The sequence below is a fragment of the Myxocyprinus asiaticus genome, chromosome 15, assembly GCF_019703515.2.
Source record: "Myxocyprinus asiaticus isolate MX2 ecotype Aquarium Trade chromosome 15, UBuf_Myxa_2, whole genome shotgun sequence".
In the NCBI taxonomy this organism is placed as follows: Eukaryota; Metazoa; Chordata; class Actinopteri; order Cypriniformes; family Catostomidae; genus Myxocyprinus; species Myxocyprinus asiaticus.
The window spans coordinates 664,595-692,500 of NC_059358.1; the positions used below are offsets into that span (position 1 = coordinate 664,595).

Here is a 27,906-nt window from a genome sequence, read left to right on the forward strand (position 1 = left end):
TTATATTACAACATATTGCATTAGATTATATTGCATTATATTATATCATATTGCATTGCATTATATCATATTGCATTATATTGCATTGCATAATATCATATTGCATTATATCATATTGCATTGCATTATATTGCATTATATTATGTTGCATTATATTATATTGCATATATTATATTATATTGCATTGTAATATATTATATTGCATTATATCATATTGCATTATATTATATTGCGTTATATTATATCATATTGCATTATATTGCATTATATTATATCGTATTGCATTATATTATATTGCATATATTATATTATATTGCAGTATATTATATTGCATTATATTATATTTTATATAATATATTATATTGCATTGTATTATATTATATTGCATTATATCATATTGCATTATATTATATCATATTGCATTATATTATATCATATTGCATTATATTATATCATATTGCATTATATTATATTGCATTGCATTATATCATATTGCATTATATTATATTGCATTATATTACAACATATTGCATTAGATTATTTTGCATTATATTATATCATATTGCATTGCATTATATCATATTGCATTATATTATATTGCATTATATTATTATATTGCATTATATCATATTGCATTATATTATATTGCATTGCATTATATAATATTGCATTATATTATATCGCATTGCATTATATTATATTGCATTATATTATTATATTGGATTATATTATATTATATTGCATTATTATATTATATTGCATTATATTGTATTGCATTATGTTATATTGCATTATATTATATCATATTGCATTGCATTATATCATATTGCATTATATTGCATTGCATTATATCATATTGCATTGCATTATATTATATTGCATTATATTATATTGCATTGCATTATATTATATTATATTGCATTATATTATATCATATTGCATTGCATTATATTATATTGCATTATATTATATTGCATTATATTATATTGCATTTATATTATATTGCATTATATCATATTGCATTATATCATATTGCATTATATCATATTGCATTATATTATATTGCATTGCATTATATCATATTGCATTATATTATATTGCATATATTATATTATATTGCATTATATTATATCATATTGCATTAGATTATATAGTATTATATTATATTATATTGCATTATATTATATTGCATTGCATTATATTATATTGCATTATATTATTATATTGGATTATATTATATTATATTGCATTATATTATATGATATTATATTATATTGCATTATATTGTATTGCATTATATTGTATTGCATTCGATTATATTATATTGCAATACAATATAATGCAATATTATATATTATATTGCATTATATTATATTGCATTGCATTATATTATATTATATTATATGATATTGTGTAATGGTAGCCAGCTGGTAGGTTGCTGTGCAGTGTGTAAACCTCATGCCTCTGGCTTCAAGAGGCGCAGTAGCGACTAACGCTAGAGGCTGTAGCCTTTAGCCTCCATGTTAACACGTCCGCCTCTCATGCCGGAGACGCCGGTTCAATTCACGGTCGGTGCGGGTGGAGTAGGTCCGGTTACAATTGCATTATATTATATATATTATATTGCATTGCATTATATTATATTGCATTATATTATATTATATATATTGCATTATATTATATTATTATATATTAAGGATGCAAAAGTAAAATACAATTGTATTATATTATATACTGTGTATTATATTATATTGTATTATATATTATATTGCATTATATTATTATATATTAATTTATAATTTATAATTCATTATAATTGTATTTATTTATCACACATTATACATTTGCACATATACAGTGAAATTCTTTTTTTCACATATCCCAGTTAAGCTGGGGTCAGAGTGCAGGGTCAGCCATGATACAGTGCCCCTGGAGCAGATTGGGTCAAGGGCCTTGCTCAAGGGCCCAACAGTGGCATCTTGGCAGTACTGGTGCTGGAACCCCTGACCTTCTGATCAGTAACCCAGAGCCTTAACCACTGAGCCACCACTGCCCTGTAAAAGTAGGATGCAAAAGTAACATTTCTGTCTAAAATCCTTCACTTTCACACGTTATTTTAAGGCTCTCCGATTAAACCCACGAACCCTTATTTCTCATAAAGAAAGACCTTTGAGATTCTGTGTTTCTTCATTCTATCAGCTCTTTAGAAATAGAGTAAACGTGCGTGACACAGGGCTCCTCTGTGTCACTGCGTGTCATTAACACTGTGTGGATGGAACCACAACGACAAATAACATTTGTCATAACACGATCGTTAAATTAAAGTGAAACCGGAGTGCTTTGCGTCCATTAAAATCTTTGTTTATATTTTCGCAGTAGTTTGTCATGAACCTCTGCAGATGGCATGTGCATCATTCAGAAGCAGTTAATTTTGACGTGCTCTTCAGGAGCTGCACTCAGTGTGGTCCGTGGAGCAGCTCAGTGAGACAGTCGGAGTTCAATTGAATGAGACATTCAAACACGCCATTCATTCCCTTATTTGGGCAGTAAAATGTCATTGGAATTTAAAGTGCACAATACATAACCACGATCAGATGATTATTTAATAATCGTGACAGGCCTAGGTCACCATACACTGTATGTTATATTTTAGCAATAGGTTTTGAAATCAGCATTCTCAGTTGGATTGCATTTTACATTTACATTTATACATTTGGCAGATGCTTTTATCCAAAGTGACTTAAAAGAGAGTTTTGCATTAAAGTGTAAAATTAGCTTTTGTCTAGGCATGCAAAAATGCAACAATATTTTTGCAAAGTTCGGTTCTTTTGGTGTGAATAGGTCTCAACACTTTTTTTTCTTCTATGATCTCACACTATCTGTTTTGTCTTTTCTGTCTCAAGATCTCTGAAGTTTTTTGCTGTTTGTGATGTGATCTGTTCCTCTTGTGTTTTTGTGTTTGTAGTGTATTTCCCTCTCCTGACCAGCAGGGCGGCGCTCCTCACGGCTCAACAGTGTTAAATACGGGCGGCTCGCTGCCGGATCTGACCAGTCTGCACTTCCCGTCTCCACTGCCCACCCCACTAGACCCTGACGAGCCTGGATACCCACCTTTCAGTGGTGGCAACAGTACGGGTAACATCACCTCCACCCTCACCCAGCTGGGCATCAACACATCCAACGCCTTCCACACACCAGGTGTGTGTGTTCAAACAATGAGCCTCCTTTTGTTCTAAAAGGGTCAATGTTAAAAATGTGTGTTTGTCTTGATTGTTTTAAATAAACGCCCATCTAGTCACGGTGAGGTAATAAAGAGAAAGTAGGATAGATTAAATGATTCCTAAACACATATGAAGAATGTTAAACTAGCACAGCTGTGCAAAAGATTGGTTGCCTGGGACAACGGCCATTAGACAAAAATATCTGACGAGTCAAAATCAAGTATTCTAGAAAGATGTGTTATAAACATAATATTTTGAACATGAGCTATCAGATGATTACGGTGGGCTGGAGTATGACAGTAACGTGTCTTACATGGAAACAGTGGGAGGGACTTTTTTCAGAAATAGCACCTTGTTTTCCTTGTAAGAGAGATGTGAGCTCACCACACAGGAAGTGGCCTTCTCTCCTCTCTGCCAACTGCGCAGACACAGCAGCAAACAGCCTGTTTCATTCTTAAGCTCAGAGAAAGGCCGGGAAATGATATCTGATTGATCACTTTAAAACTTCTTGTATGCAGGGGTGGATTTGGAAGAGAAATCGGCCTGGGATTTTACATAGAAACTGGCCCAAAAGTTGTTGGGGGGTGGTCACTGTCCTTTTCTGCATAACGTGGCGGATCGTTTCAGCTTATCGCGGCCCATTCGGCCGTTTCGCGGCCAGCGTACCGGCCTGCCTGGTTCTCCCGATGGCCAGTCCGCCCCGATCAGCCCCAAAGTGCGTCGGCCTATGGGAAAATGCCCGGTATGCCAGATTAACAATCCAGCCCTGCTTGTATGTAAATAACTTCTGTATTGATTGGCTGAGCTCAACGTACCAGCATGGTTGCTCATTTGCGCGGGCTGAGTTGCTGCACACTGAATAGATGTTGTTGTTGTGTAAATGTGGGCGGTCATATGTTAATGTGGCTATGTGACATCATAACCATGAGCACAGATTCAGTTGCTTTTGCAGTTTAGTTTCAGTAAATGCTCTTTTTGGCCTTTTTCTGCAGGTCTGTCGCCGGGCACTCTGAGTAACCCCTCCCTCCATTTGTCGCTTAGCAACCCCAACATCCAATCATCTCTTAGCAGTCACTCATTCCCCAACTCTCTGAGCTCCGCCTCCCTGCACTCATCTCTCAGCAACCCCTCCCTCCAGTCCTCGTTAAGCTCCTCCCCCTCTCTGAGGTCATCACTCAGCAACCAATCGTTGCACTCCTCCCTCAGCAGTCAGTCCCTCCAATCAGCATCCAGTAATGCCTGTTACAGTGGCTCGGGTTCATTCTCTGCGCAGCCACAGGTCAGCACGTCCCCTCGCAGACGAGCGCAGCTGTCTCCTGTCAATCTGACCCCAGACACGCGCAGACATCACCCCAAACAGTTCTCGCCCACCGGCTCCTCCACTCTCACCTCCATCACACAGGTAAACACACACACAAACGTTTGTTTCACTGTATTAGTCAGTGCATCTCATAGATGCAATGGTTGTTATATGGAGGTAGTGATGTTTGCTGTACCATTCCCCTAAACCTCATATCAACTTAAGAATCTACTAGTTATTATCAGTAGTTAACAGCAAAACATGATTTTATGAGCATTTCTATTTAACGAGGCAAGGCAAGTTTATTTATATAACACATTTAATAAATAATGGTAATTAAAAGTGCTTTACATAGACATGATATTGAGAAGGACTGCTGAAAATGTCCTCATAAGTCAGCTTTTGTCATGTTTCTATTAGATCCACCAATCAGAGAATCACATCGAAAGAGCTTTGTAGCTCCGCCCACTCCCATAATGCACTGTGAATGATGCAATTGAGTCACACACTCGCTGACTACTGAGATATTTATATACAGTATGTATTTATGTATTATAACAATCTATAACTAAGAGTTATATTGTTTTTAATTCGATTACATCATTCCCAATACTTCATGGGATTGTTGTTCATACCCTCAGTAAACATTAAGTGCACAGTCTTTGTCTATTTGTCTGATTTTCAAAAACATTTTTCCTTCAAATCAAACCAAGTCCGCTGAAAAAGTGGGTGGGCACTGTTGCGCTCTATAGGGTTTAGATAACACTGGTATAATACAGTTATTACACGTTTACCCATACGTCTCTCTGTTTCTCTGTCAGGGTGTGGCTCTAGACACCAGTCAGCTGCAGGTGGATCAGAGGTTGTCACCGTATTCTTTCAGTCAGCAGAAACAGATTCAGAAAGGTCTTGCTTCTGTGCAGACGAGCAGCCACACGCACACGGTCCTGCCGTCATCACAGACTGCGCAGCTGCACCTGCACAACATGCAGAACTTTCAGATGCAGCCGCGGAAACTTCTGAACCAAAACCAGAACTCCATGAGCTACAGGACTGCAGACGCACAGCAGAACCAGCAGCCGCAGGACATGCAGGCGCAGACGGGCGAACCGACAGAGCAGCAGACAGCGCAGACTCGACCCGATCTGCAGAACCAGCCACTCCCTCCCCTCCAGCAGATCAGTCCGTCTTTTAGCAGTGAACTGGACTTTTATAACGTGAGTGATTCTGATGATGAGTTCTGACTACACATGTGCCGGTATTCAGTTACACGGTATACTGCAATAAATAACATGCATGGTTATGTTATCGTGAACACATTTACTCACCAGTGATTGGTAACTTTATAATGCAACATTAATTGTACACAGTGTAAAAAAAAACTGTCGGTACTTCAAAGTGCTTCAAAGATTAATATGGTATTGCCACGGTCCAAAAAATTAAATTAAATACGACCACTCTAGTCATTCACACTTTATTGCCATTTATACGTCATTTGAGAATTTGCACCTGTACTGTAACATTATTTTTAGAGACGCACCGCAATTTTGGCAGGTAAAAACTTGGCCGAAAATGGCATAAATGCTATTTTTGGTTTTCGATGCATGCCTAATAATATCATTTGGAATTTGTTCAATTATTGAAAACCAAGTATGTTTAAAAAAAGCAGTCATTTTAGGTTTTCGGCCAAGAATTTTCATTTCGGTGCATCACTAAGTATTGAAATATTACATTACTATTTACTCTTGTGATTAGATTAGATGTACTTTACACAAATTAATAAATCTGAAATTAATCTAATGCTACATGCCCAAAAAAACCCCCATGGTATTACCATAGTGGTAATATTATGGCACTGTTTTGTTAGTGGAATGAAGAGTAAATCATTAAATATGATTATTTCTGTGCTGTCAATCAGGACGCCCTGTTTCTCAACTCCCTGTTGAACGACCCGTACATGAGTCTGCAGTTAACCGGCCGACACAACCAGAACCAGAATCAACAGGTTACACGCGCACACACACTCACTGATGTCACACTGTCATAGATGTTCAGTGTTATTCAATCATGTTTGTTGTGTCCAGTTGGAGGGTTTGAATCATGATGTTGGTTCTGGTAATGTGCTAAAGTGTCACTGTGGTTCCTATCACTGCCAGCAGGGGACGCTGGAGCTGCTGGACTCCACAGATCAACAGTTGCTCACTCAGAGTCAGTGTTCAAGTTACAGCGAGGGGCAACACACTGTACCCAACGTCATACTCACAGGTGAGCGGGTGCTGATTGGCTGATGCAGACAGGTGGAAGCATAAATATAATAAAATAACTTTTAATTGTCACTGTACACACATATTACACAATATATAAAATGTGCAAACAATACACAGGTTTGCAAATGTGCAAGATACGCTAGTTTTAGTATGCAACATGTTCACGTCAAGAGCAATGTGAATGACTATGTAAACCACTTTTAGCCATTAAACTACCGAGCACACAGTGAACTTTCATCCATGTCTAATAAAGGTTTGACTACTGTTATAGCTCTTATGTGTTCCTTGCACTTGGAGATCAACAACGAGTTTTAGTCTTATTGCGATTATTTGACCTAACCGTGATTATTGTGCACTTCAAATTCCAACCCCTGTCCAAATAAGGGAATTTTAAGCAAGTACAGAAGTGCCAGTTTTTGTGTCTCATTTTGTGGCTCCAATTGAACTTCGACTGTCTCACTGACTCACACCGTGGACCGCACTCAGAGCAGCGCCTAAAGAACTTAGAAGATTAATTGCTTCTAATAAAGCACACCGCCAAAATATACTGTAAACAAGGATTTTGATAGTGAGCGCTTAACTTAAATTTAACTTTCACGTAATGGTAAATGTTCTTGGTTGTTGTGGGTTCATACACGCAGGGATAATGACAGAGTGACGAGGAGATTTCCAATTACTCTATTTCTGAGGAGATGATAGAATGAAGAAACATTCTAAAATACACACAGAATCTTAAAGGTGTGAACTAAGGGCTTGTGGGTTTAATCAGAGAGCCTTAAAATAATGTGTCAAAGAATTTAGAACAGGAATACTTTAATATAATAGCTATTCAGGTTATCTTGACCAAGATTAAAGTTGACCCAAAAGAGACACATATTTGAAGTATTTGGAAATATTTTAATATTTAAAATATTGTTTTCACAAGGAAAAATAATATATATATTTTTTTACAAGCTTTAAAAGGTCCCTGTTTATATCCCTGTATTATTATAATTCCAATTGTAATATGAATAAATGACTTCTTAAGGTTTATGAATCACACAAACACCTTAAGAATACAATTTTGGGGGAGCCTGGGTAGCTCAGTGGTAAAATACGCTGGCTACCACCCCTGGAGTTCTCTAGTTCGAATCCCAGGGCGTGCTGAGTGACTCCAGCCAGGTCTCCTAAGCAACCAAATTGGCCCGGTTGCTAGGGAGGGTAGAGTCACATGGGGTAACCTCCTCGTGGTCACCATAATGTGGTTCGTTCTCGGTGGGGCGCGTGGTGAGTTGAGCGTGGATGCCGCGGTGGATGGCGTGAAGCCTCTATGTCTCCGTGGCAACGCGCTCAACAAGCCACGTGATAAGATGCGCGGGTTGACGGTCTCAGACGCGGAGGCAACTGGGATTCGTCGTCCATCACCTGGATTGAGGAGAATCACTATGCCACCACGAGGACTTAGAGCGCATTGGGAATTCCAAATTGGGTAGAAAAAGGGGAGGAAATCAAAAACAAAAAAAAGAAGACAATTTGTATGACAATTATTAGTCTTAATCGCAATTATTTGTTTTTCAGAATCGTGACAGCCATAGTCAAAAAGTGAAAAAAAAATGACAAAACATTGTTTGGTCACTAGATACATTTTTGCTGCTGATGTGACAGGACAGGTTTCCAACGGTCATGGAGAACCTGGAAATATCAGGGTATTTTAAAATAGTGTTTTCCAGGCCTGGAAAAGTCACGGAAATTAATACAATCTCAAAAGTCATGGAAAAGACCTGGACATTTCTCTAGTGAATTTATATATTTCTAGTTTTGCTCTACTATAGCATATTTCATGCGCTAGATGTTGCTCTTGTGTAGAGGAAAACTTGCTCGCAAGCCATAGTGCCGTGCAATCTGTCAATGAATTGTTTCTGTTCCAAATGCTCACACGTTTATTTGTGCTGTTTTATGTCCTAGTGTGATTATTAAACTGCAAAAGGATGCAATTTAAATAAATAAATATACAGTCTGCATGTGCTGCATGCTTCTAAGTGTATGTGTGAAGCCGCTCATTCGCTGAAAACACCACGACCATCACACACTATGCTTATTGTAGTAGATGACAGAAGAGAGCGCACATTCACTGTGAAGCACGCAGCGCCTGCAGACTATAAATTTATATGATTAAATCACAGCGTTTTACTCTTTTAATAATCACACTGGGCCATATAAGCTACGTCTTAACCGGAAGTGTGAAACTACCATCAGCAACACAGAACAGAATAGCCTTCACGTCAAAATAAAAGTTTGATTCAAAATAAAAGCTTGACGAGTGAAATTGAAGAAAAATATGACTACATTTGATACATTTAACTTTGTTAAATAGGCTAAAGGAGTGTGTTCAGTAGCATATTACCTATTTTGTTGTGGGATCAAAATTGGTATTGTGAATCGGGAAATTTTACTAGTATTGGTATTGACTACTGAAAAATTGGTATCCTGACAAGTTATCAAAAACACCTGGAAACACCATGGAAATATCTGCTGTTATTGTGTGTTTGTGTGTTTGTGTGTGTGTGTGTGTGTGTGTGTGTTTCAGGCGATTCTTCATCAGGCCTGTCTAAGGAGATCACTAACGCATTGTCAGGTGTCCCGGGCTTTGAGATTGACCCGTTCTCTTCAGATGACCCGCTCCGAATGGACCCGCTGGCGCTGGAGGGTCTGAGCATGCTCACAGATGGAGACCTGATGCTGGCCGACCCCACGGTCGAAGACTCATTCCACTCAGACCACCTCAAATGACGAGCGGGCCGTTTGTGAACGCGTTTGCTCTATGAGCGGTCTCTTCTGTGGGGTCGAGAAACAGCAGGACGGACTGATGAGCGTGACCGAGATGAGAGCGTGGCACTTTTAGTGTACTGCGGTCAGATTCTGATGTCTTAGCTGCATGCTAACCAATGCACTGGTACACATGTGCTTCAACTGCGAGCGTTCTGCCCTTTAACTTCATGAGATCAAACCAGCTTTATGTAACACAGCTCAAGTGTGTAACGGATGTTCAAGCACTTTCTGTTATCTCAGTTGAATGTTGAGAGTCACTATCAGTAATCCATTGGTGGTTCCTGAAGAGTGTAAACACTGTGACTATTAAAACATCATCTGTTTGAGCGGCCCGACATGTCAACTTCTGACTCAACCAATGGAGGGAGTTTGGGGCGGGACAGTTTGTTAATCGCAACAGTGGATAGCGGAGTACAAGTGTTTGGGTAACCTGTTTGGAAACAATAATTTTTCAGTTTGGATCTGTTGTGAAATTCTGAATGAAAGCTGCACATGTTCGTTCTGTTGAATGGTTGAAATCGTGCCACTAAATGACAAATATTTGTGCATACGTGTGTAACGGCTCTTTTCAGTGTCCGCGTGCGTTTGTGTATGTGACCGATACAGTCATGTGATCAGATTTACTGTGATTTACTCATCTGCAACCTCCTCTGCCTGCACGATTATTCTCCAGAGCGAGGCCGTATTTAGAAGAACCCTAAATAATACGTACTATGAAATTATTTTTAAACAAGAGTTACTATAGATGTATATAATCATATAAATTTATACAATAAGGAAGAAAAGCTCAGAGCATTCTGATGATGTTTTTTACCTGCACGTTTGTGTTTTAGGGGTTAAGATTGTTCAAATCTCACAATGCTTTGACTTTTATTGAGATTTGTGACCGTCTCCGCAATGTTTTGTGTTTTTTTTTCGACTGGTGTCCTGTAGGATTTTGATGTTCAACTCGGCGCAAGACGCTGCTAGTAAAACACGAGTTAGTTAACTGTGTTCTGTACGTTAAGGAATATTCCGGGTTCAATACAAGTTATGCTCAATCAACAGCATTTGTGTCATAGTGTTGATTATCACAAAAAATAATTTCTTTTTCTTTAAAAAAGCACAAATGTGTGTTCCAGTGAGACACTTACAATGGAAGTCAATGGGGCCAATCTGTAAACATTAAAGAGCATCTAATATGGTTTTTAAATGTGCCTAATTTTGTTTTAAAGGTCTCATACAATAGATGTACATGCATCCAAGGTCAAAAAACACTTTAATTTGCTCATAATTTAAATTGCAGCATTACTTTTTTCCCCAGTGTCAAAAACGACTCGTTCAATGATCCGTTCTAAAGGATTCATTCTAAACTCCTCCTTTCAGAGAGCGTACTCTGCTCTGATTGGTCAGATGTCCCAGTCTGTTGTGATTGGTCTACCGCTTAGTGTAGTGTTTGAGGGCGGGTCAAAGCTGTTCGCCAATGAAGACCAGAGGCGGGTTTTTTGTTACCGAATTACGTAGGTTAGTACAGGAAGTAAGTCTGGAATCACTAACGACTCGTTTCAGGTGTTCAGAATCGGTTCTTTCTTTTGGGAGTCAATAACTCCATTTGTCGTGCACTTCGATTTTAGAAATTTTGCAGACTTTTTTACATTCACAAACAGCTATATAACACACTACATGAAAGGTCATATTTGAACAAACATAATAGGTGCTCTTTAAAATACTGTTTCAAAAGTATAGACACAAGACATAAACTTACTAACCGCATCTGTGGAAAGATATAGCAATGTTACAACTTTGTTGCCATGACGACGTAACACCGTAAACCCTGTAATCCTGTAAAATTACAATATACAGTAAAACAACTTTACAGCTCAAATAATACACAAGTTTTAACAGAAAAATTAATGTAAGTGCTTTTATAAAATTATTAGCTTCACATTTCTGCCTTTTAAACCCTCCAAAAATTGACCCCATTGACTTCTATTGTAAGTGTCTCACTGGAACACACATTTGTGCTTTTTTAAAGAAAAGGAGGAACGAGTGAAATTAATGTTTTGTGGTAATCAATATTATGACACAAACGATGTCGATTGAGCTCAACTTGTTGTGACAAGGTTCTTTAACTCTCTGAAGGAGGAAGCGGGAGCCGGATAAACAATCCAACATGAGTTTTATTTACAACACTCTTTCAGTGTAAGACACAAACTAATGGCTTTTCAGCACAATCAGAGTCGCCCACAGACAGCGTCGTGCATCTCTCTCTGCTCCGGCCGTCTGGACTGCTCTTTCATCCCTCTCCAGCTCTCACTGCAAACACAAACAGCTGTTAGAGATAATTTCCCACAGGTGTCAATCCTTACCGTTCTTCCTCTCCCGGCCTCGCTCTCCAAAGACTCAGCCACGCCCACATCACCACACTTGTATTGAACCTGTAATGTTCCTTTTAATGAATCACAGCAGACACTCATGCATAAATGAGCAATTTTATATGCAGGACCAGCTTAAAATAATTAAAATCATTAATTGAATATACCAATTTATTTCATGATATCAACTTTCACAAAACTAGTCATGCATTTAGATCAAATCTTTTATTATTTTCATAATAAAAATGGGTATTTGTGAATGTCCAACAGAAATGTAATGTTTAACATTTTTCTTGAAATATTTCAAAAATAAATTGGTACATTTTAATTATTATATTTAATCATTTTCCACATATATTTATACAGCCCTTTAATACAGAGATGAGATATAAATCTATTCAGAAGTGTATTCAAAATGTTATGACATTCATATGGTGTGTATGAAGCATGAGTGAGTGGTTTTAAAAATATTTTAATGTTACAAACACACGATGCTTATGTATGATGCTTATGTGCTGCTTAACGCCTGCCACTGCATTGCACTGTAGAATGAGCTGTTGAACAGCATGAGTCTAATATATATATATATATATATATATATATATATATATATATATATATATACACAGTATATATGAAAAAAACGACACCCTTCGCCTGATAATGACTCATATTTTACATTCTCTTATTGTGTTATATGCTTGAGTTCTTTGTTGTTAACTAGTCCTAGCTTTTGTCTAGGTTCAATATGAAAAACTAAATATTTGCTATTTTAAAATGTACTTTTTGTATTGTTACTGTTCATTTTTGTTATTTTGATAACCAGGGAAAATGTGTATGTTGTAAATAATGTTCCTAAAGCATTGGCGCTTCTAACAGAACATTTTTAAAGACAATATCCTCACTATATTTTACAGAAAAATAAAGAATTTTATGATTATGTGCATCGTGATCTATTCCTGTTGAGCCTGTAATGTTACTACATGAGGACTGAACCTGTAATTAATTACTGTATTTCACTTTAAATCAGTTAAATGACTAATTCATACTTGGTAAGAGCTGTTGCAATTAATTATTAATGTTTCATCTCATGTATGTATTTTCTTGTTAGTTTTGGGATAAACGTGTTTATTGTAATGTTTTTCCTCGCAGGTAGGGGTCGTGATTGAGCGGCATGCACAATATTGGCGGTCCTGGTTGCAAAATCCACCTTTAAGCCGCATTCAAATCCCAAGACGTCTTATTGAAGGCATTTGTACACTTACACTAAAATATTTATACCTGAAATACAAATGGAAATCAGGCCCAGCAATCTCAATAACAAAGAGTTTTAAAAATCCTCGAGTAATCTCAAGCGACTGTGATTGGTCCGTCCTCAACAGCGCTGAGAAAAGTAACAGGAGTCACGTGTTAACGTCGTTAAAAACCGCTTCATCAGTCGTTTGAACAATATTTTATACCTGAATAATGACACTGACAGACTTTAATAGACATTGAAATGAAAATACACAATGAAGAATTCAAATTAGATAATTATTATTTAAACGCATCGTTCCTGACCAATCAGAGGCGTCTAAGGTCATCCCCGCGTGGCTGTTGTAACACTCCTCCGCGCCGCTGGGCGTCAGTCCGTGTGTCGCGTCTGCAGCTGCGGCGACGCTCCGTGTTTCTGTGTGATTCTGTCCGTGATGGTGGAGCGTATCGGCGACTGTCCGTCCGTGCAGTGAAACCCGAGCCCGAACCAAGACCAGCGCCGGTACCGAATGACAGCGGAGTGAGTGAGCATGAACCGAAGCTTCAGGATGAGATGAGACCCGAACCGACCTGCTGCGGTGAGTCCCGAATACAGCCGATCAGACCTGTGACAGCTGCAGGAATAACAGCGATATTTATTATGAGTTCTGAGTTATGCGCATGTGCGGCTTATTTCTCAGAACCGCTGAACCGAACCATGTCGAACCCGTTATGGCCCATTACTGTGACGTTGGCATGGGACAGTGATGTATGAGATGAAACTATATACCATACTGATTGATCACCATTCATATACTGTTGTATGCACATGGTACTCCAATCAGTGTAAAAATTGCCGTTAAATTGCCGTGATCAGCTATTGGAATATTTCAGGTTACAATTTATTTTGAAATGTTCCATGAGAAAGTTATAAATATTTCTGTTGGACATTTAGAAATTACCCCCCTATCCCCCCCCCCCCCCCCCTAAAAATAAAAATAAATTAATAATAATAATAATAATAATAATAGTAATAAAGATTTGATCTAAATGCATGACTAGTTTTGTGAAAGTGAATATCATGAAATAAATTGGTAAAATGGGGTAAATTTTTGGAGGTTTAAAGGCAGAAATGTGAAGCCTATTTTTTATTTTATAAAAGCACTTACATTAATTCTACTGTTAAAACTCATGTATTATTTGAGCTGTAAAGTTGTTTAAATGACATTTTTACAGTTGTTTTAGTTTTTTTTGTTTTTTTGTTATGTCGTCATGGTAACGAAGTTGTAAAGTTGGATATAACTTTACACAGATGTGGTTAGTAAGTGATTTTATCACAGTAAAATCATGTTAACACACATATTGTTTATGTCTTGTGTCTATACTTTTAAAACAGTGAGTATTTTAATGTTTACAGATTATTGACCCCATTGACTTCCATTGTAAGTGTCTCACTGGAACACACATTTGTGCTTTTTTAAAGAAAATAAATTTTTGTGGGGGGTCTGGGTATCTCAGCGAGTATTGACGTCATGAGTTTGAATCCAGGGTGTGCTGAGTGACTCCAGTCAGGTCTCCTAAGCAACCAAATTGGTCCGGTTGCTAGGGAGGGTAGAGTCACATGGGGTAATCTCCTCGTGGTCACTATAATGTGGTTCTCGCTTTCGGTGTGGCGTGTGGTGAGTTGTGCGCGGATGCCGCAGAGAATAGCGTGAAGTCTCCACACGCGCTACGTCTCCGTGGTAACGCGCTCAACAAGTCACGTGATAAGATGCGCGGATTGACGGTCTCAGACGCGGAGGCAACTGAGATTCATCCTCCGCCACCCGGATTGAGGCGAGTCACTACGCCACCACGAGGACGTAGAGCGCATTGGGAATTGGGCATTCCAAATTGGAGGGAAAAATCCAAAGCTTGGTATATCAGGAAAATATTAATTTAAAAATAATTATTTTGGCATTCGTTTTTTAATCGTTTTAGCTTTTTGAAAATGTACAAATTCCATGTATTCCATCAATAATTATGTCTTGAAATGGTAATATTGCGTATATACATTTTGTTACATGTTTATTGTTTACATGAATTATTTCTACTGTTTGGGGCATCATCAAAATATGGTGTCAATCATGTCTCTCGACTTTTCAATCATGAAAAAGATTTTATATAGTCAAGAAACCCCATTTAATGGCACGGTTGTGTAACCTAACCTTTGATTAGGTCTACATTTTAAAGCTGAAAATTCATCAATTTCATTTGTGAAAAAATACAAAAATTAAGAATAACATTCATGTCCTTTATGAATAAAAATAATGTCAAGATGTTAAAAAATGTTTTACCCTCAGGCTCAGCTTTTATGGGCGAAAACTGAACAGAAAATGTAAATATTTTGTAAGTTGGAAAGTTCCAATTTTTTTTTTTTGAGAATGACTCATTTACAAGTGTTTATATTGATACATACTGTGCTGTGAAAAAGTATTTGCCCCCATCCTGATTTCTTCTGTTTTTGTGTACATCTCATACTAAACTGTTTCAAAAATTCAAACAAATCTAACATAAAACAAAGGCAATCTGTGTAAACACAAAATACTGTTTTTAAATGATAATGTTATTTATTGAAGCAAAAAAGTTATCCAATACCAACTGGGCATGTGTGAAAAAGTATTTGCCCCCTTAGTTACTAAATCCCCAAATCTATGAAACTGCATTCATAATGGGGTTCAGCTGGACTAGACACACCCAGACCTGATTACTGTCAGCCCTGTTCAATCAAATCAACACCTAAATACAACTTTTCAGCAGCATGAAGTTGACTAAAAGGTCTCACCCAGCAGCACACTATGCCAAGGTCCAAAGAAATTCCAGAAATGATGAGGAAAAAGGTGATTGGAATACATCAGTCTGGGAAGGGTCACAAAGATATTTCAAAGTCTCTGGGACTCCAAAGAACCACAGTGAGAGCCATTATCTCCAAATGGAGAAAACTTGGCACAGTAGTGAACCTTCCCAGAAGTGGCCGACCTTCCAAAAGTCCTCCAAGAGCACAGCGACGACTCATCCAGGAAGTCACAAAAAAGCCAAAGACAACATCCAAAGAACTACAGGCCTCTCTCACATCAATAAAGGTCACTGTTCATGACTCCACTATCAGAAAGACACCGGCCAAAAATGCCATCCATGGAAGAGTGGCGAGGAGAAAACCACTGCTAACCCAAAAGAACATTAAGGCTCGTCTGAATTGTGCCAAAACACACACTGATGATCCTCAGTGCTTTTGGGAGAATGTTCTGTGGACTGATGAGTCGAAAGTGGAACTGTTTGGAAGACAGGGGTCCTGTTACATCTGGCGTAAATCAAACACAGAATTCCACAAAAAGATCATCATACCTACGGTCAAGCATGGTGGTGGTAGTGTGATGGTGTGGGGATGCTCAGTCCGTGAGATGAAGCTCAAGCACAACTGGATTATGCAGTAAGACAATGATCCAGTGCATAGGAGTAAGTCCACCTCTGAATGGCTCAAAAGAAGCTAAATTAAAGTTTTGGAGTGGCCTAGTCAAAGTCCTGACTTGAACTCAATTGAGATGCTGTGGCAGGACCTTAAACAGGCAGTTCATGCTCAAAAACCCTCCAATGTATCTGAACTAATGCAGTTCTGCAAAGAAGAGTGGGCCAAAATCCCCCCACAGTGTTATGAAAGACTGATCTCCAGTTATCAGAAGTGTTTGATTGCAGTTGTTGCTGCTAAAGGTGGCACAACCAGATATTAAGATTAAGGGGGCAGTTAGTTTTTCACATGGGTGATATAGGTGTTGGATAACTTTTTGCTTCAATGAAAAATGTACATACACTATATTGCCAAAAGTATTCGCTCATCTGCCTTTAGACACATATGAACTTAAGTGACATCCCATTCTTAATCCATAGGGTTTAATATGACGTCGGCCCACCCTTTGCAGCTATAACAGCTTCAACTCTTCTGGGAAGGCTTTCCACAAGGTTTAGGAGTGTGTTTATGGGAATTTTTGACCATTCTTCCAGAAGCGTGTTTGTGAGGTCAGACACTGATGTTGGACGAGAAGGCCTGGCTCCCAGTCTTCGCTCTAATTCATCCCAAAGGTGCTCTATCGGGTTGAGGTCAGGACTCTGTGCAGGCCAGTCAAGTTCTTCCACACCAAACTCGCTCATCCATATCTTTATGGACCTTGTTTTGTGCACTGGTGCGCAATCATGTTGGAACAGGAAGGGGCCATCCCCAAACTGTTCCCACAAAGTTGGGAGCATGGAATTGTCCAAAATCTCTTGGTATGCTGAAGCATTCAGAGTTCTTTTCACTGGAACTAAGGGGCCAAGCCCAGCTCCTGAAAAACAACCCCACACCATAATCCCCCCTCCACCAAACTTCACAGTTGGCACAATGCAGTCAGACAAGTACCGTTCTCCTGGCAACCGCCAAACCCAGACTCGTCCATCAGATTGCCAGATGGAGAAGCGTGATTCGTCACTCCAGAGAACGCGTCTCCACTGCTCTAGAGTCCAGTGACGGCGTGCTTTACACCACTGCATCCGACGCTTTGCATTGCACTTGGTGATGTATGGCTTGGATGCAGCTGCTCGGCCATGGAAACCCATTCCATGAAGCTCACTACGCACTGTTCTTGAGCTAATCTGAAGGCCACATGAATTTTGGAGGTCTGTAGCGATTGACTCTGCAGAAAGTTGGCGACCTCTGCGCACTATGCGCCTCAGCATCTGCTGACCCCGCTCTGTCATTTTACGTGGCCTACCACTTCGTGGCTGAGTTGCTGTCATTCCCAATCGCTTCCACTTTGTTATAATACCACTGACAGTTGACTGTGGAATATTTAGTAGCGAGGAACTTTCACGACTGGACTTGTTGCACAGGTGGCGTCCTATCACAGTACCATGCTGGAATTCACTGAGCTCCTGAGAGTGGCCCATTCTTTCACAAATGTTTGTAGAAGCAGTCTGCATGCCTAGGTGCTTCATTTTATACACCTGTGGCCATGGAAGTGATTGGAACACCTGAATTCAATTATTTGGATGGGTGAGCGAATACTTTTGGCAATATAGTGTATATGAAAACTGTATTTCATGTTTACTCAGGTTGCATTTGTTTTATGTTATATCTCGTTTGAATATCTAAAACAATTTAGTATGAAAAATACACAAAAATAGAAGAAATCAGGAAGGGGCGCCAATACTTTTTCACAGCACTGTATAACATGCGCTAAAATGGTACTGTCTCTTTAAGAATAGCATCAGTTCAGTGTTTTAGTTGGACGCATATTAACGAGAGTCCAGTGGCTTCTTTACTGCATCCGTGCTATTCGTAATTAGAATTAAATGTTTCATTTTCGTTTTGATCGACGGCTGACTGTGAAGAACAGAAAGGATAGTAAAAAAAACATTATTCAGTGACACAGCAGGTCTTAGATCAGAGGAATGTTGTGAATATTGGTTATTGGGTGTTGTTGCCATGATTCTTGGTGTTTCCCGCCAATGTTGCATTTAAAAACAATAATGCTAAGTATTTTGACCTCAAGTGCCTTATTGTTTAAACCAAAATGTTCATGAAGTGTCGTTATTCCGCTGACATGTAAACTGGTTAATAGTTATTGTGTATGTGTAGCAGATGAACAGATGTTTCACATCACAGACTGTTACATTGTGTATGTTAACACCACTGGAACACTATTGACCAATCAGCATCCACGACCAGCACCATGGGTTTTATAACATGTTCATACGACTGAACTGACTGTAGTGTAGATAATTGAAGTCTGATGATGTTTGAGGGAAATTCTGGTGTTGTGCAGCTGTTGATGTTTGAGGAAGTGACAGTTGAGAGTTCTCCGAAAGAGGTGAATCAGCGAGTCAGGAAATAAACCTTTGAGATGGGCTCAGACAGGAATTCAGTGACTATCAAAGACACCTGAGAGAACGCATGTGTGTGTGTGTGTGTGTGTGTGTGTGTGTAAGCCACTGAAACGTACATGGTCACTTTTCGTTTTCTTTTATTAATCCCACACAATTTTCAGTTCATGTTCTTCAGACACAGAATCTGTTTAATAGCACACCACTCATGCTATTTCTATAGTTTATAGTATGTGTGCACAGTATGAGGAGTTTTCTGTATCCATGAAAAACCCAGCTCAGATCTGGAACCATTAAGCCACCAGAACACATCAGAGCAGATACAAACTCTGGAATCAGTGATTGTTCTGTGTCCGTGTGTGCGAGATGAGTTTTGCTCCATTTTAAATCAATCCTTCACATGAAATCGATTCTCTTTCTCGTGTTGTTGTCATTGATCTCATGTGAATAGTCAAACACACAGAACTGCTGCAGATGTTCAGTTAGTAGCAGGGACAAAAAACTAAATGTTTTTTTTTTAATCCCCTTTTCTCCCAATTTTGGAATGCCCAATTCCCACTACTTAGTAGGTCCTTGTGGTGGTGCGGTTACTCACCTCAATCTGGGTGGTGGAGGACAAGTCTCAGTTGCCTCTACGTCTGAGACCATCAATCCGTGCATCTTATCACGTGACTCGTTGTGCATGACACCGCGGAGACTCACAGCATGTGGAGGCTCATGCTACTCTCCACGATCCACACACAACTTACCACACGCCCCATTGAGAGCGAGAACCACTAATCATGACCACGAGGAGGTTACCCCATGTGACTCTACCCTCCCTAGCAACCGGGCCAATTTGGTTGCTTAGGAGACCTGGCTGGAGTCACTCAGCACACCCTGGATTCAAACTCACGACTCCAGGGGTGATAGTCAGTGTCAGTACTCTCTGAGATACCCAGGCCCCCAAAACGAAATGTTTTTTATATCGTTTCGTTCTGAGCAGAAACTGTATTTTTTCATTCACGTTCCGACATTACGAAGACTCGTTTCCAAATTCCCATTTTCGGTTTTCTTGAACCGTTTTCAGTCCCTGGTTAGTAGTATTTGCAAAGTCCAGCATTACTGTTGCTCATAATGGGGACATCAATATTTGGGACTGACAACCCCATTTACTTGCAGGTGTGAGTCTCGAAATTTTCTGTTCATAGAACAGTTCACAGTAGCAGCTTAACCTCTTAATCCCGGAGCGACCCGGTACCGGGCCCTCTAGGGGGCGCTGATCACGAAAAACATAAAAATGATGTATTACTCAACAACCACTTGCTTGATCTGCACAAATTAGGTGTTGTTTTAAAGCTTAGACTCTTATCTTTACAATGAATATAGCTGATCTGACCAATTCTAAAATACTGCTTTTAAATATGCTGATAAATTACAACTGTTCCATGTAAAAACAATATGCGATCACAACAATCATATAAAAAAAAAAAAATGTAAAAAAGATCACACAGCCATGTGTTATATATCTTTGGAAAGGTCTTGATTAGTAGAATATAACAAGCAAATTTGTTTCATTCAGAGACCAAACCACAGTGAGTATTAGCATGAAATCAAAATGTATTTATCAAAAAAATTATAAACAGCCTTTCCATCACATTTTGGTTTATTACTTCATGAAAATTAAACATCATATAGAAAATGATATATCACAACTTTCAGCAGGCGATCCTGAATCTAACAAGCCCCGAGTCGATGTCATATGATCATTAAATCCTCAAAGAGTGTCATAAATGAGCTGTGCTGGCCAGCGCAAATAGAGATCGCTATAACAACGCTGTTCTCTGGGAGACTCACTGAAACACGATCCGTCACATCACCGATGTGTCACATCATTCTCATTGGATCTCTAGAGAGTGTCAGATTCCATATTTGGACAAGTCACGTGTCCCACGTGTGGACCAGAACCAGAGCGCACATACATAGACTGCGCACAAGAGAGCACTCAACGCACATTTTTTGGAGTGATGGAATAAGAAGCCAAAGTGCGCTGAAATGCATCATATGGGACTAGTTTAAATATTTTTATATTTTGAGATTTTTGCATTGATAGTTTTCAGTTATTCTGTTTTAATGTTCAATAAAACACATTTTTAGTGCTAATGTTTTATGTTTTGTCAGCAGTGTTGTAGCATAAGAGTCTCTGAGCGAGACCCTTTTTCCTCCAAACATAACGATGGTCATTATGGCTAAACAGTTCAATTTTTGTTTCATCAGACCAAAGAACATTTCTCTAAAAAGTAAGATCTTTGTCCCCATGTGCACTTGCAAACTGTAGTCTGGCTTTTTTATGGCAGTTTTGGAGCAGTGGCTTCTTCCTTGCTGAGCAGCCTTTCAGGTTATGTTGATATAGGACTCGTTTTACTGTGGATATAGATACTTGTCTACCTGTTTCCTCCAGCATCTTCACAAGGTCCTTTGCTGTTGTTCTGGGATTGATTTGCACTTTTCACACCAAACTACGTTCATCTCTAGGAGACAGAATGCGTCTCCTGAGCGGTATGATGTCTGTGTGATCCCATGGTGTTTATACTTGCGTACTATTGTTTGTACAGATGAACGTGGTACCTTCAGGCGTTTGGAAATTGCTCCCAAGGATGAACCAGACTTGCTGATTTCTTTTGATTTTCCCATGATGTCAAGCAAAGAGACACTGAGTTTGAAGGTAGTCCTTAAAATTCATCCACAGGTACACCTCCAATTGACGCCAATTAGCCTATCAAAAGATTTAAAAGGCCAAAATTAAACAAATAAATCTCCTTTAAATTATTACTTTATTGCTGTTCAATATATTTAATTTTTAAATAAAAAACAACCCCCATAATGGTTAATTCATGAATTTTTCTGGCACCCATATTTGTCGTTGAATCAAAGAGGATCACAGAAAGAGAAATGGGCCGTTCAGAACACAGGTATATCGCAGAAACGTACAATTGGGCTTGCCTACAAGTTCCTTACGCTGGCATTGCCTAAGTGGCATGTGTGAGGAGGTATGCACTGAAGTTCCTAAAAAAAACAATCTTGATAAACCGGATTTCTGTGTAAACCTGTTTTTTGTTTGTTTTTTTGCATGCCCACCGTGGTATTATTCGTGTGTAATCTTATTAAGTATTGGATTTGAAATTGCTTGGTGCCATAAGGCCTCAAAAGCAGCAGTTGTGGGGAATACATAAAACCATGCAATGCAAATTTTTCAGTCTTTACTGAAATTAATTAAGTTTATCTTCTTTACAAAAATGTGTGAAAAAATGATTTGTAATATTGCTAATCAAAAGCTTTTTGGTTTCCTAAATAACTAAACACATATTCTTTATTGCTATTAGCCTATTTACCATCGAGCTGCGAGCGAATACGAATAATGAAGGCTGTTTGCATGTCGGGAAAATCTGGGCCGCACGCGGACAATCCGCGCAGACTCTGCTGATGACAATATTTGTGTGCCTTCCGGTCAGCAACACGGACAACCAAAGAATTCTTTGGCTTTAACCAACAGCTTCATGTTGGAAGTTTTGCACAGGCCAACTTTGTTTGTTTTTGTTAGTCTCAGTCTGTCGGCTTTACAAAACTGAATGTTGCGGCTTCGTCAGTTGCGTCCTGTGGAGTCACACACACAAAAAAGTATTTTTTCTGCTTGTTCAATTTACTTAATTAAAATGAACTAAAGCAGCACAATTCTAGACCATTTGCTCACAACTTGATTTAATTGCGTTCTATCCATGTTAATTTGTAAAATGGAAGTCTACTTAATCTATTTGAGTTGGGACTACATGAATACTTTGTGTGGTGTTAATGTAGCACTGGTGAATCTGGGTAAGGTATTTCAATTTCCCAGCATGCTTTGTATGGGCCTAGATAGGGAGAGTGAATGTTAAGATTAAGTGTTATTTTATGTGTTTTTGTGCAAGATGAATATAAATGGGAAATACTTGTTAGTGTTTAATGTTTTGTTATGCTGAGATTTAGAAGAGTTTCTGTTATGAGTTTTGGGGTTTTCCATTACGATGAAGAGTGGAGCTTGAGCTAACGTTGAGGACAGGAAGAAATCACACATGAAATTGATTGCACGCTTCGTTGGGTAAATGCTGTGCAAACCATAACATAATTACTCAACTACACTCTGTAGTGCTTCAAACCAGCATGTATTTAGCATGCTAACTTTCACTTTCACTAGTTAGTACATAAAGAAATAAAAAAAAATTATTTGCGTTACATTGACACTTGTAATTTTGTTGGGTTTACCCAATGCAACTTGGTTCTTTCTACACACAATGTTTATGTTGAGATTACACAGTAATTTTAAGTAAAGAAAACTCATTTCAAAGATGTGGAACCACTGTCCACATTTGAGTCAAGTTCAGCCAAAGAGCTATCGATTGATTTGCAGCTGAACAACTTATTCATTCGTTCACATTCACTGTTTCACTGACTCTGAGGTTTATTCGTTTGCAGTTTTTTAGGAGTTCCTCATTTTCTCTTATGAATTTTGCACATTCAGCTGTTTTCTGAACAAGTGCAGCTTTGAGCAGGAAATGACATCAGCATCAATATGAACCCAATTCTTCATCATACATGAGAAATGGTAAAAAATGAAAGTGTGAAAGTCTTTTGTGATGCAGAGATAACACACACACACACACACACACTGAGGGCGTTTTCCAAATGGCAGTTTTGTGCCCTTGTAGGGCACTGCTGGAAGGAGATGCCATTCGAAGGTAGAAAACATTTTTTTTTTTCACGAAGAGCCCTTTTTTACAAGACTATTAGTGAAGGGTACATTCCTAAAGTGCCCACAACAAGAGATCTGTCCTTCGAAGTGAGTAGGGCATAGGGAATTCACCCTGAATGTGTCTTTGTCTCTGTAGAACAGAAGTGACATCAGTGATTTCTAGACAGAAAAGGTGTTTGTTGTTTGTCTGAATTCTGCGGAGATGTGTGTGAATCAAGTGCCTGTGACGAGCAGCACTGAAACTGTAGGAACACTGTTTGAAAATACTCGCTATTTTTGTATTTGTGGATGCTGATGGTGCAGATGTGACACACTGCTGCTTCATCAGTAGGATTGGGGAAAAACGTTGAAATTTCTCTCAGCAGTGATTGAGTAGTATAGTGGTGAAGAAGTTCAGCAGCGAGATCTTTTCACAGTGTGTTGAGAGTAAAAGTGTGTTTTGACTTGTTCTGTGTAATGTGTGTCTAAAGACGAGATCCACACAATCCATTTGTCATTGAATAATGCCTCTTTTAATATAATTTCTGTTCTCTACAGTCAGTTGTTGATCAAAAAGTAAAAAGAATGTTAATTATAATCACACATTGCTCGGATGAGGTAAAAACAAACGTGCAACTTCTTCTCGTTAGTGTTTGCCTACTTGAACTGCCGGTACTCTTAAAGGGACAGTTCACCCAAAAATGAAAATGGTCTCATTATTCACCATCCCAGATGTGTATGACTGTCTTTCTTCAGCAGAACACAAATGAAGATTTTTAGAAGCAGATAGAGCTCTATCAGGTCCTTATAATGTAAGTAAACAGGTGCCAGCACTTTGACGGTCCAAAAGTCACATTTAAGCAGCATAAAAGTAATCCACACGACTCCAGTTGATCTGTGAATGTCTTCTGAAGTAAATCAATAAGTTTGTGTAAAAATTGTTTCTTACATAAACATATTGATTCACTTCAGAAGACATTCACTGATCAACTTTTATGCTGCTTAAATGTGACTTTTGGACCGTCAAAGTGCTGGCACCTGTTTACTTACATTATAAGGACCTGACAGAGCTCTATCTGCTTCTAAAAAATTAAATTTATGTTCCCAATGCACTCTAAGTCCTCGTGGTGGCGTAGTGACTCGCCTCAATCCGGGTGGCAGAGGACGAATCTCAGTTGCCTCCGCGTCTGAGACAGTCAATCCGCGCATCTTATCACGTGGCTTGTTGAGCGCGTTACCGTGGAGACGTAGCGCATGTGGAGGCTTCACGCTATTCTCCGCGGCATCCACGCACAACTCACCACACACCCCACCGAGAGCGAGAACCACATTATAGCGAACACAAAGAGGTTACCCCATGTGACTGTACCCTCCCTAGCAACCGAGCCAATTTGGTTGCTTAGGAGACCTGGCTGGAGTCACTCAGCACACCCTGGATTCGAACTATTGCAAACTCCAGGTGTGATAGTCAGCGCCAATACTCGCTAAGCTACCCAGGTCCCCTGACATCATATTTATTGATGTAATACATGAATATGTAAATTTGAAAAAAGCAAAAATTTGACCAACATGGAAAACTTTTGATAAAATATAATTTGCAAAGATTTTGGTAATGTACCTAGTTAGAAGGTCGCCTGTATAATTAACAGCATTAGTTGAGAGAGAATTTGTTTCATACTTAAGTAATAAGACGTTATAACTGAAATTAGGGATGCACCAATCCGATACCTGGATCAGTATCGGCTCCGATACTGACGTTTTTAAACGGATCGGGTATCAGTCTGACAAGCCCGATACTGTGTTAGTCATGTTCATTACTGTCAAGCTTAAAAAAATGACATTAAAGAACCATTAAAACACCATTAAAGCAGTTCATATGACTCGTGCATTTTATTCAAATCCACTTGAAGACATGCGATAGCTCTGTGAATCACAAAAGGCTGTGTTTAGTAAGTAAATATATAAAATGCACGTGCAGCTCCAGCGCGTTAGTGAATGGCGTTGCCCTGTGTACACACACACCTGCGGCTATTTTTAGCCTTCACGCGTGTGCAATATTTGAGCGCTTCTCAAGAACAACATCTTAGATGTAGATACTCAATAGTTCGGTTCACTTATAATATGCATTTAGAACAGCACCGGAGGAGCATTTTACCAGAATTTGAATAAGAAGCGAATTAAACTACTGTGAACTTGCCTACAAACAGACACATATAGGCAAACAGCAGGTGAGTAATATCCAGACAGGGTATAGACATGAAGAACAGATAACTCACAACAGTCTTATGATACTTGCAGGCAATAATGAAGACACAGGTATGTTTGACATAGTAGAAAGGTCTGGAGTCTCAGAGATACTATCGATGAGAACAGACAAAGAGTGTGTGTGAAAGCGGGGTATATATGCAGTCCTTGATTAGCCACTAATGATATGCAGGTGCGTGTAATCAGAACTCAGGGGAGAGTGAGCACTGACGGCAGTGAAGAAGAAAGAGAGAGAGAGACCGATGGATCTGTGACAAAAGGTGCACGATTGAGATATATTACTATATATTACTATTATAATATATTATTATTATTATTATTATTATTATTATTATCATTTGTAAACACATGATTGATTCCGGTTTATTTTGTGGTTCTGATCTGAACCAATATTAGTTTAGGAGGAAGTGAGGTTGATCTGCAGTTGTGCTGTTCACTTCAGTGTGTTGTCAGTCAGTCTGTGCTTTATCTGATGCTCTTCATGTGTAAGCGTGTTGTGTATTTGATCAATGTCGATTTGAAGTCTCCGTTGTTTTTTATTGAGGCTTACTCTCATCTTCCTGTTTCCTGTTTGTGCAATTAAACCGCAGCTCAAACCGTCACCTCAGAGTGATTGACAAGTATAATTGCACATATCTGAATGAAAGTAATTCATTTCTTTTGCACACTTTAATGCTAAATACAAGCCATCTGACCATAATGATTTAATGCAGAATAAAAACGATAGCTAAAATGTAACGTAGATGATGTTGAGGTCGATCAGTATTGGATTCTGCTGATACAGAAAACTTGTGTTGTTGAAAATAAGCAGATAACCGATTAATCAGACAATAGATTTTAATATCATTATATTGCATGTGTTAACAAATCTTCTTAATATTTCCTTACTGTGACAGAGCGACCCAGATATAGAAGCCACAATGACGTAAACGTAGCCTCGTTATAATGCCCTACATGTAAGCATTCACTAAATTCCGTTTTAAGCCTTTATATTCACCAGATGAAGGGTTTTGTGTGTTTCACTAAATGCTGTTTTAATTATCATCACCAGAGATGTGATGTTTGTGCTGACACGTTTCATTATACTCACATTTTTCATGCCCTTGCTTCAATTTTAAGCACTTAATTATCTAATCAAAATATGCATTAAAATTTGGTAGTGTTGTCACGATACCAAAATTTCAGTAGTCGGTACGATATTAGGAAAATTTCACAATTCTCGATACCACAGAAAAATAGGTAAGATGCTATTGAACACACTCCTTTAGCCCAGGGGTTTTCTGACTTAGGGCCGCGAGGGGATGCTGGGGGTCCGTGGAAAAGTTTAGAGAAAGAAAAATGTGTTCATACATTTAAATAAGTTAAAAACTGGGGGTCTGGGTATCTCAGCGAGTATTGACGCTGACTATCACCCCTGGAGTCACGAGTTTGAATCCAGGGTGTGCTGAGTGACTCCAGCCAGGTCTCCTAAGCAACCAAATTGGCCCGGTTGCTAGGGAGGGTAGAGTCACATGGGGTAACCTCCTCGTGGTCGTGATTAGTGGTTCTCGCTCTCAATGGGGCGTGTGGTAAGTTGTGTGTGGATCGCGGAGAGTAGCATGAGCCTCCACATGCTGTGAGTCTCCGCGGTGTCATGCACAACGAGTCACGTGATAAGATGCGCGGATTGACGGTCTCAGAAGCGGAGGCAACTGAGACTTGTCCTCCGCCACCCGGATTGAGGTGAGTAACCGCGCCACCACGAGGACCTACTAAGTAGTGGGAATTGGGCATTCCAAATTGGGAGAAAAAGGGGTTAAAAAATAAACAAAATAATAAT

At 38.9% G+C, this 27,906-nt stretch overlaps 2 protein-coding genes across 7 annotated transcripts in view; both read left to right on the top strand.

Annotated features, from left to right (window-relative positions):
- The window catches only part of LOC127453103 (CREB-regulated transcription coactivator 2), a 36,762-nt gene extending 23,872 nt beyond the window's left edge, over positions 1-12,890 (top strand). For 2 of the 5 annotated variants that reach the window (XM_051719204.1, XM_051719208.1), the window contains 6 exons: positions 2,966-3,198; positions 4,214-4,623; positions 5,343-5,738; positions 6,440-6,526; positions 6,606-6,786; positions 9,355-12,890. In XM_051719204.1, the coding sequence (XP_051575164.1) occupies positions 2,966-3,198; positions 4,214-4,623; positions 5,343-5,738; positions 6,440-6,526; positions 6,606-6,786; positions 9,355-9,557 (1,510 nt within the window). In that variant the 3' untranslated portion in view covers positions 9,558-12,890. The remainder of the gene's footprint in view (positions 1-2,965; positions 3,199-4,213; positions 4,624-5,342; positions 5,739-6,439; positions 6,527-6,605; positions 6,787-9,354) is intronic. The other 3 variants (XM_051719207.1, XM_051719209.1, XM_051719206.1) reach the window with 3 other exon arrangements.
- Positions 12,891-13,028: 138 nt separating this feature from the next.
- LOC127453082 (DENN domain-containing protein 4B-like) overlaps positions 13,029-27,906 on the top strand; it is a 47,675-nt gene continuing 32,797 nt past the window's right edge. For both annotated transcript variants that reach the window (XM_051719133.1, XM_051719134.1), the window contains exon 1: positions 13,029-13,782. The gene's annotated coding sequence lies outside the window, so the exon portion shown is untranslated. The remainder of the gene's footprint in view (positions 13,783-27,906) is intronic.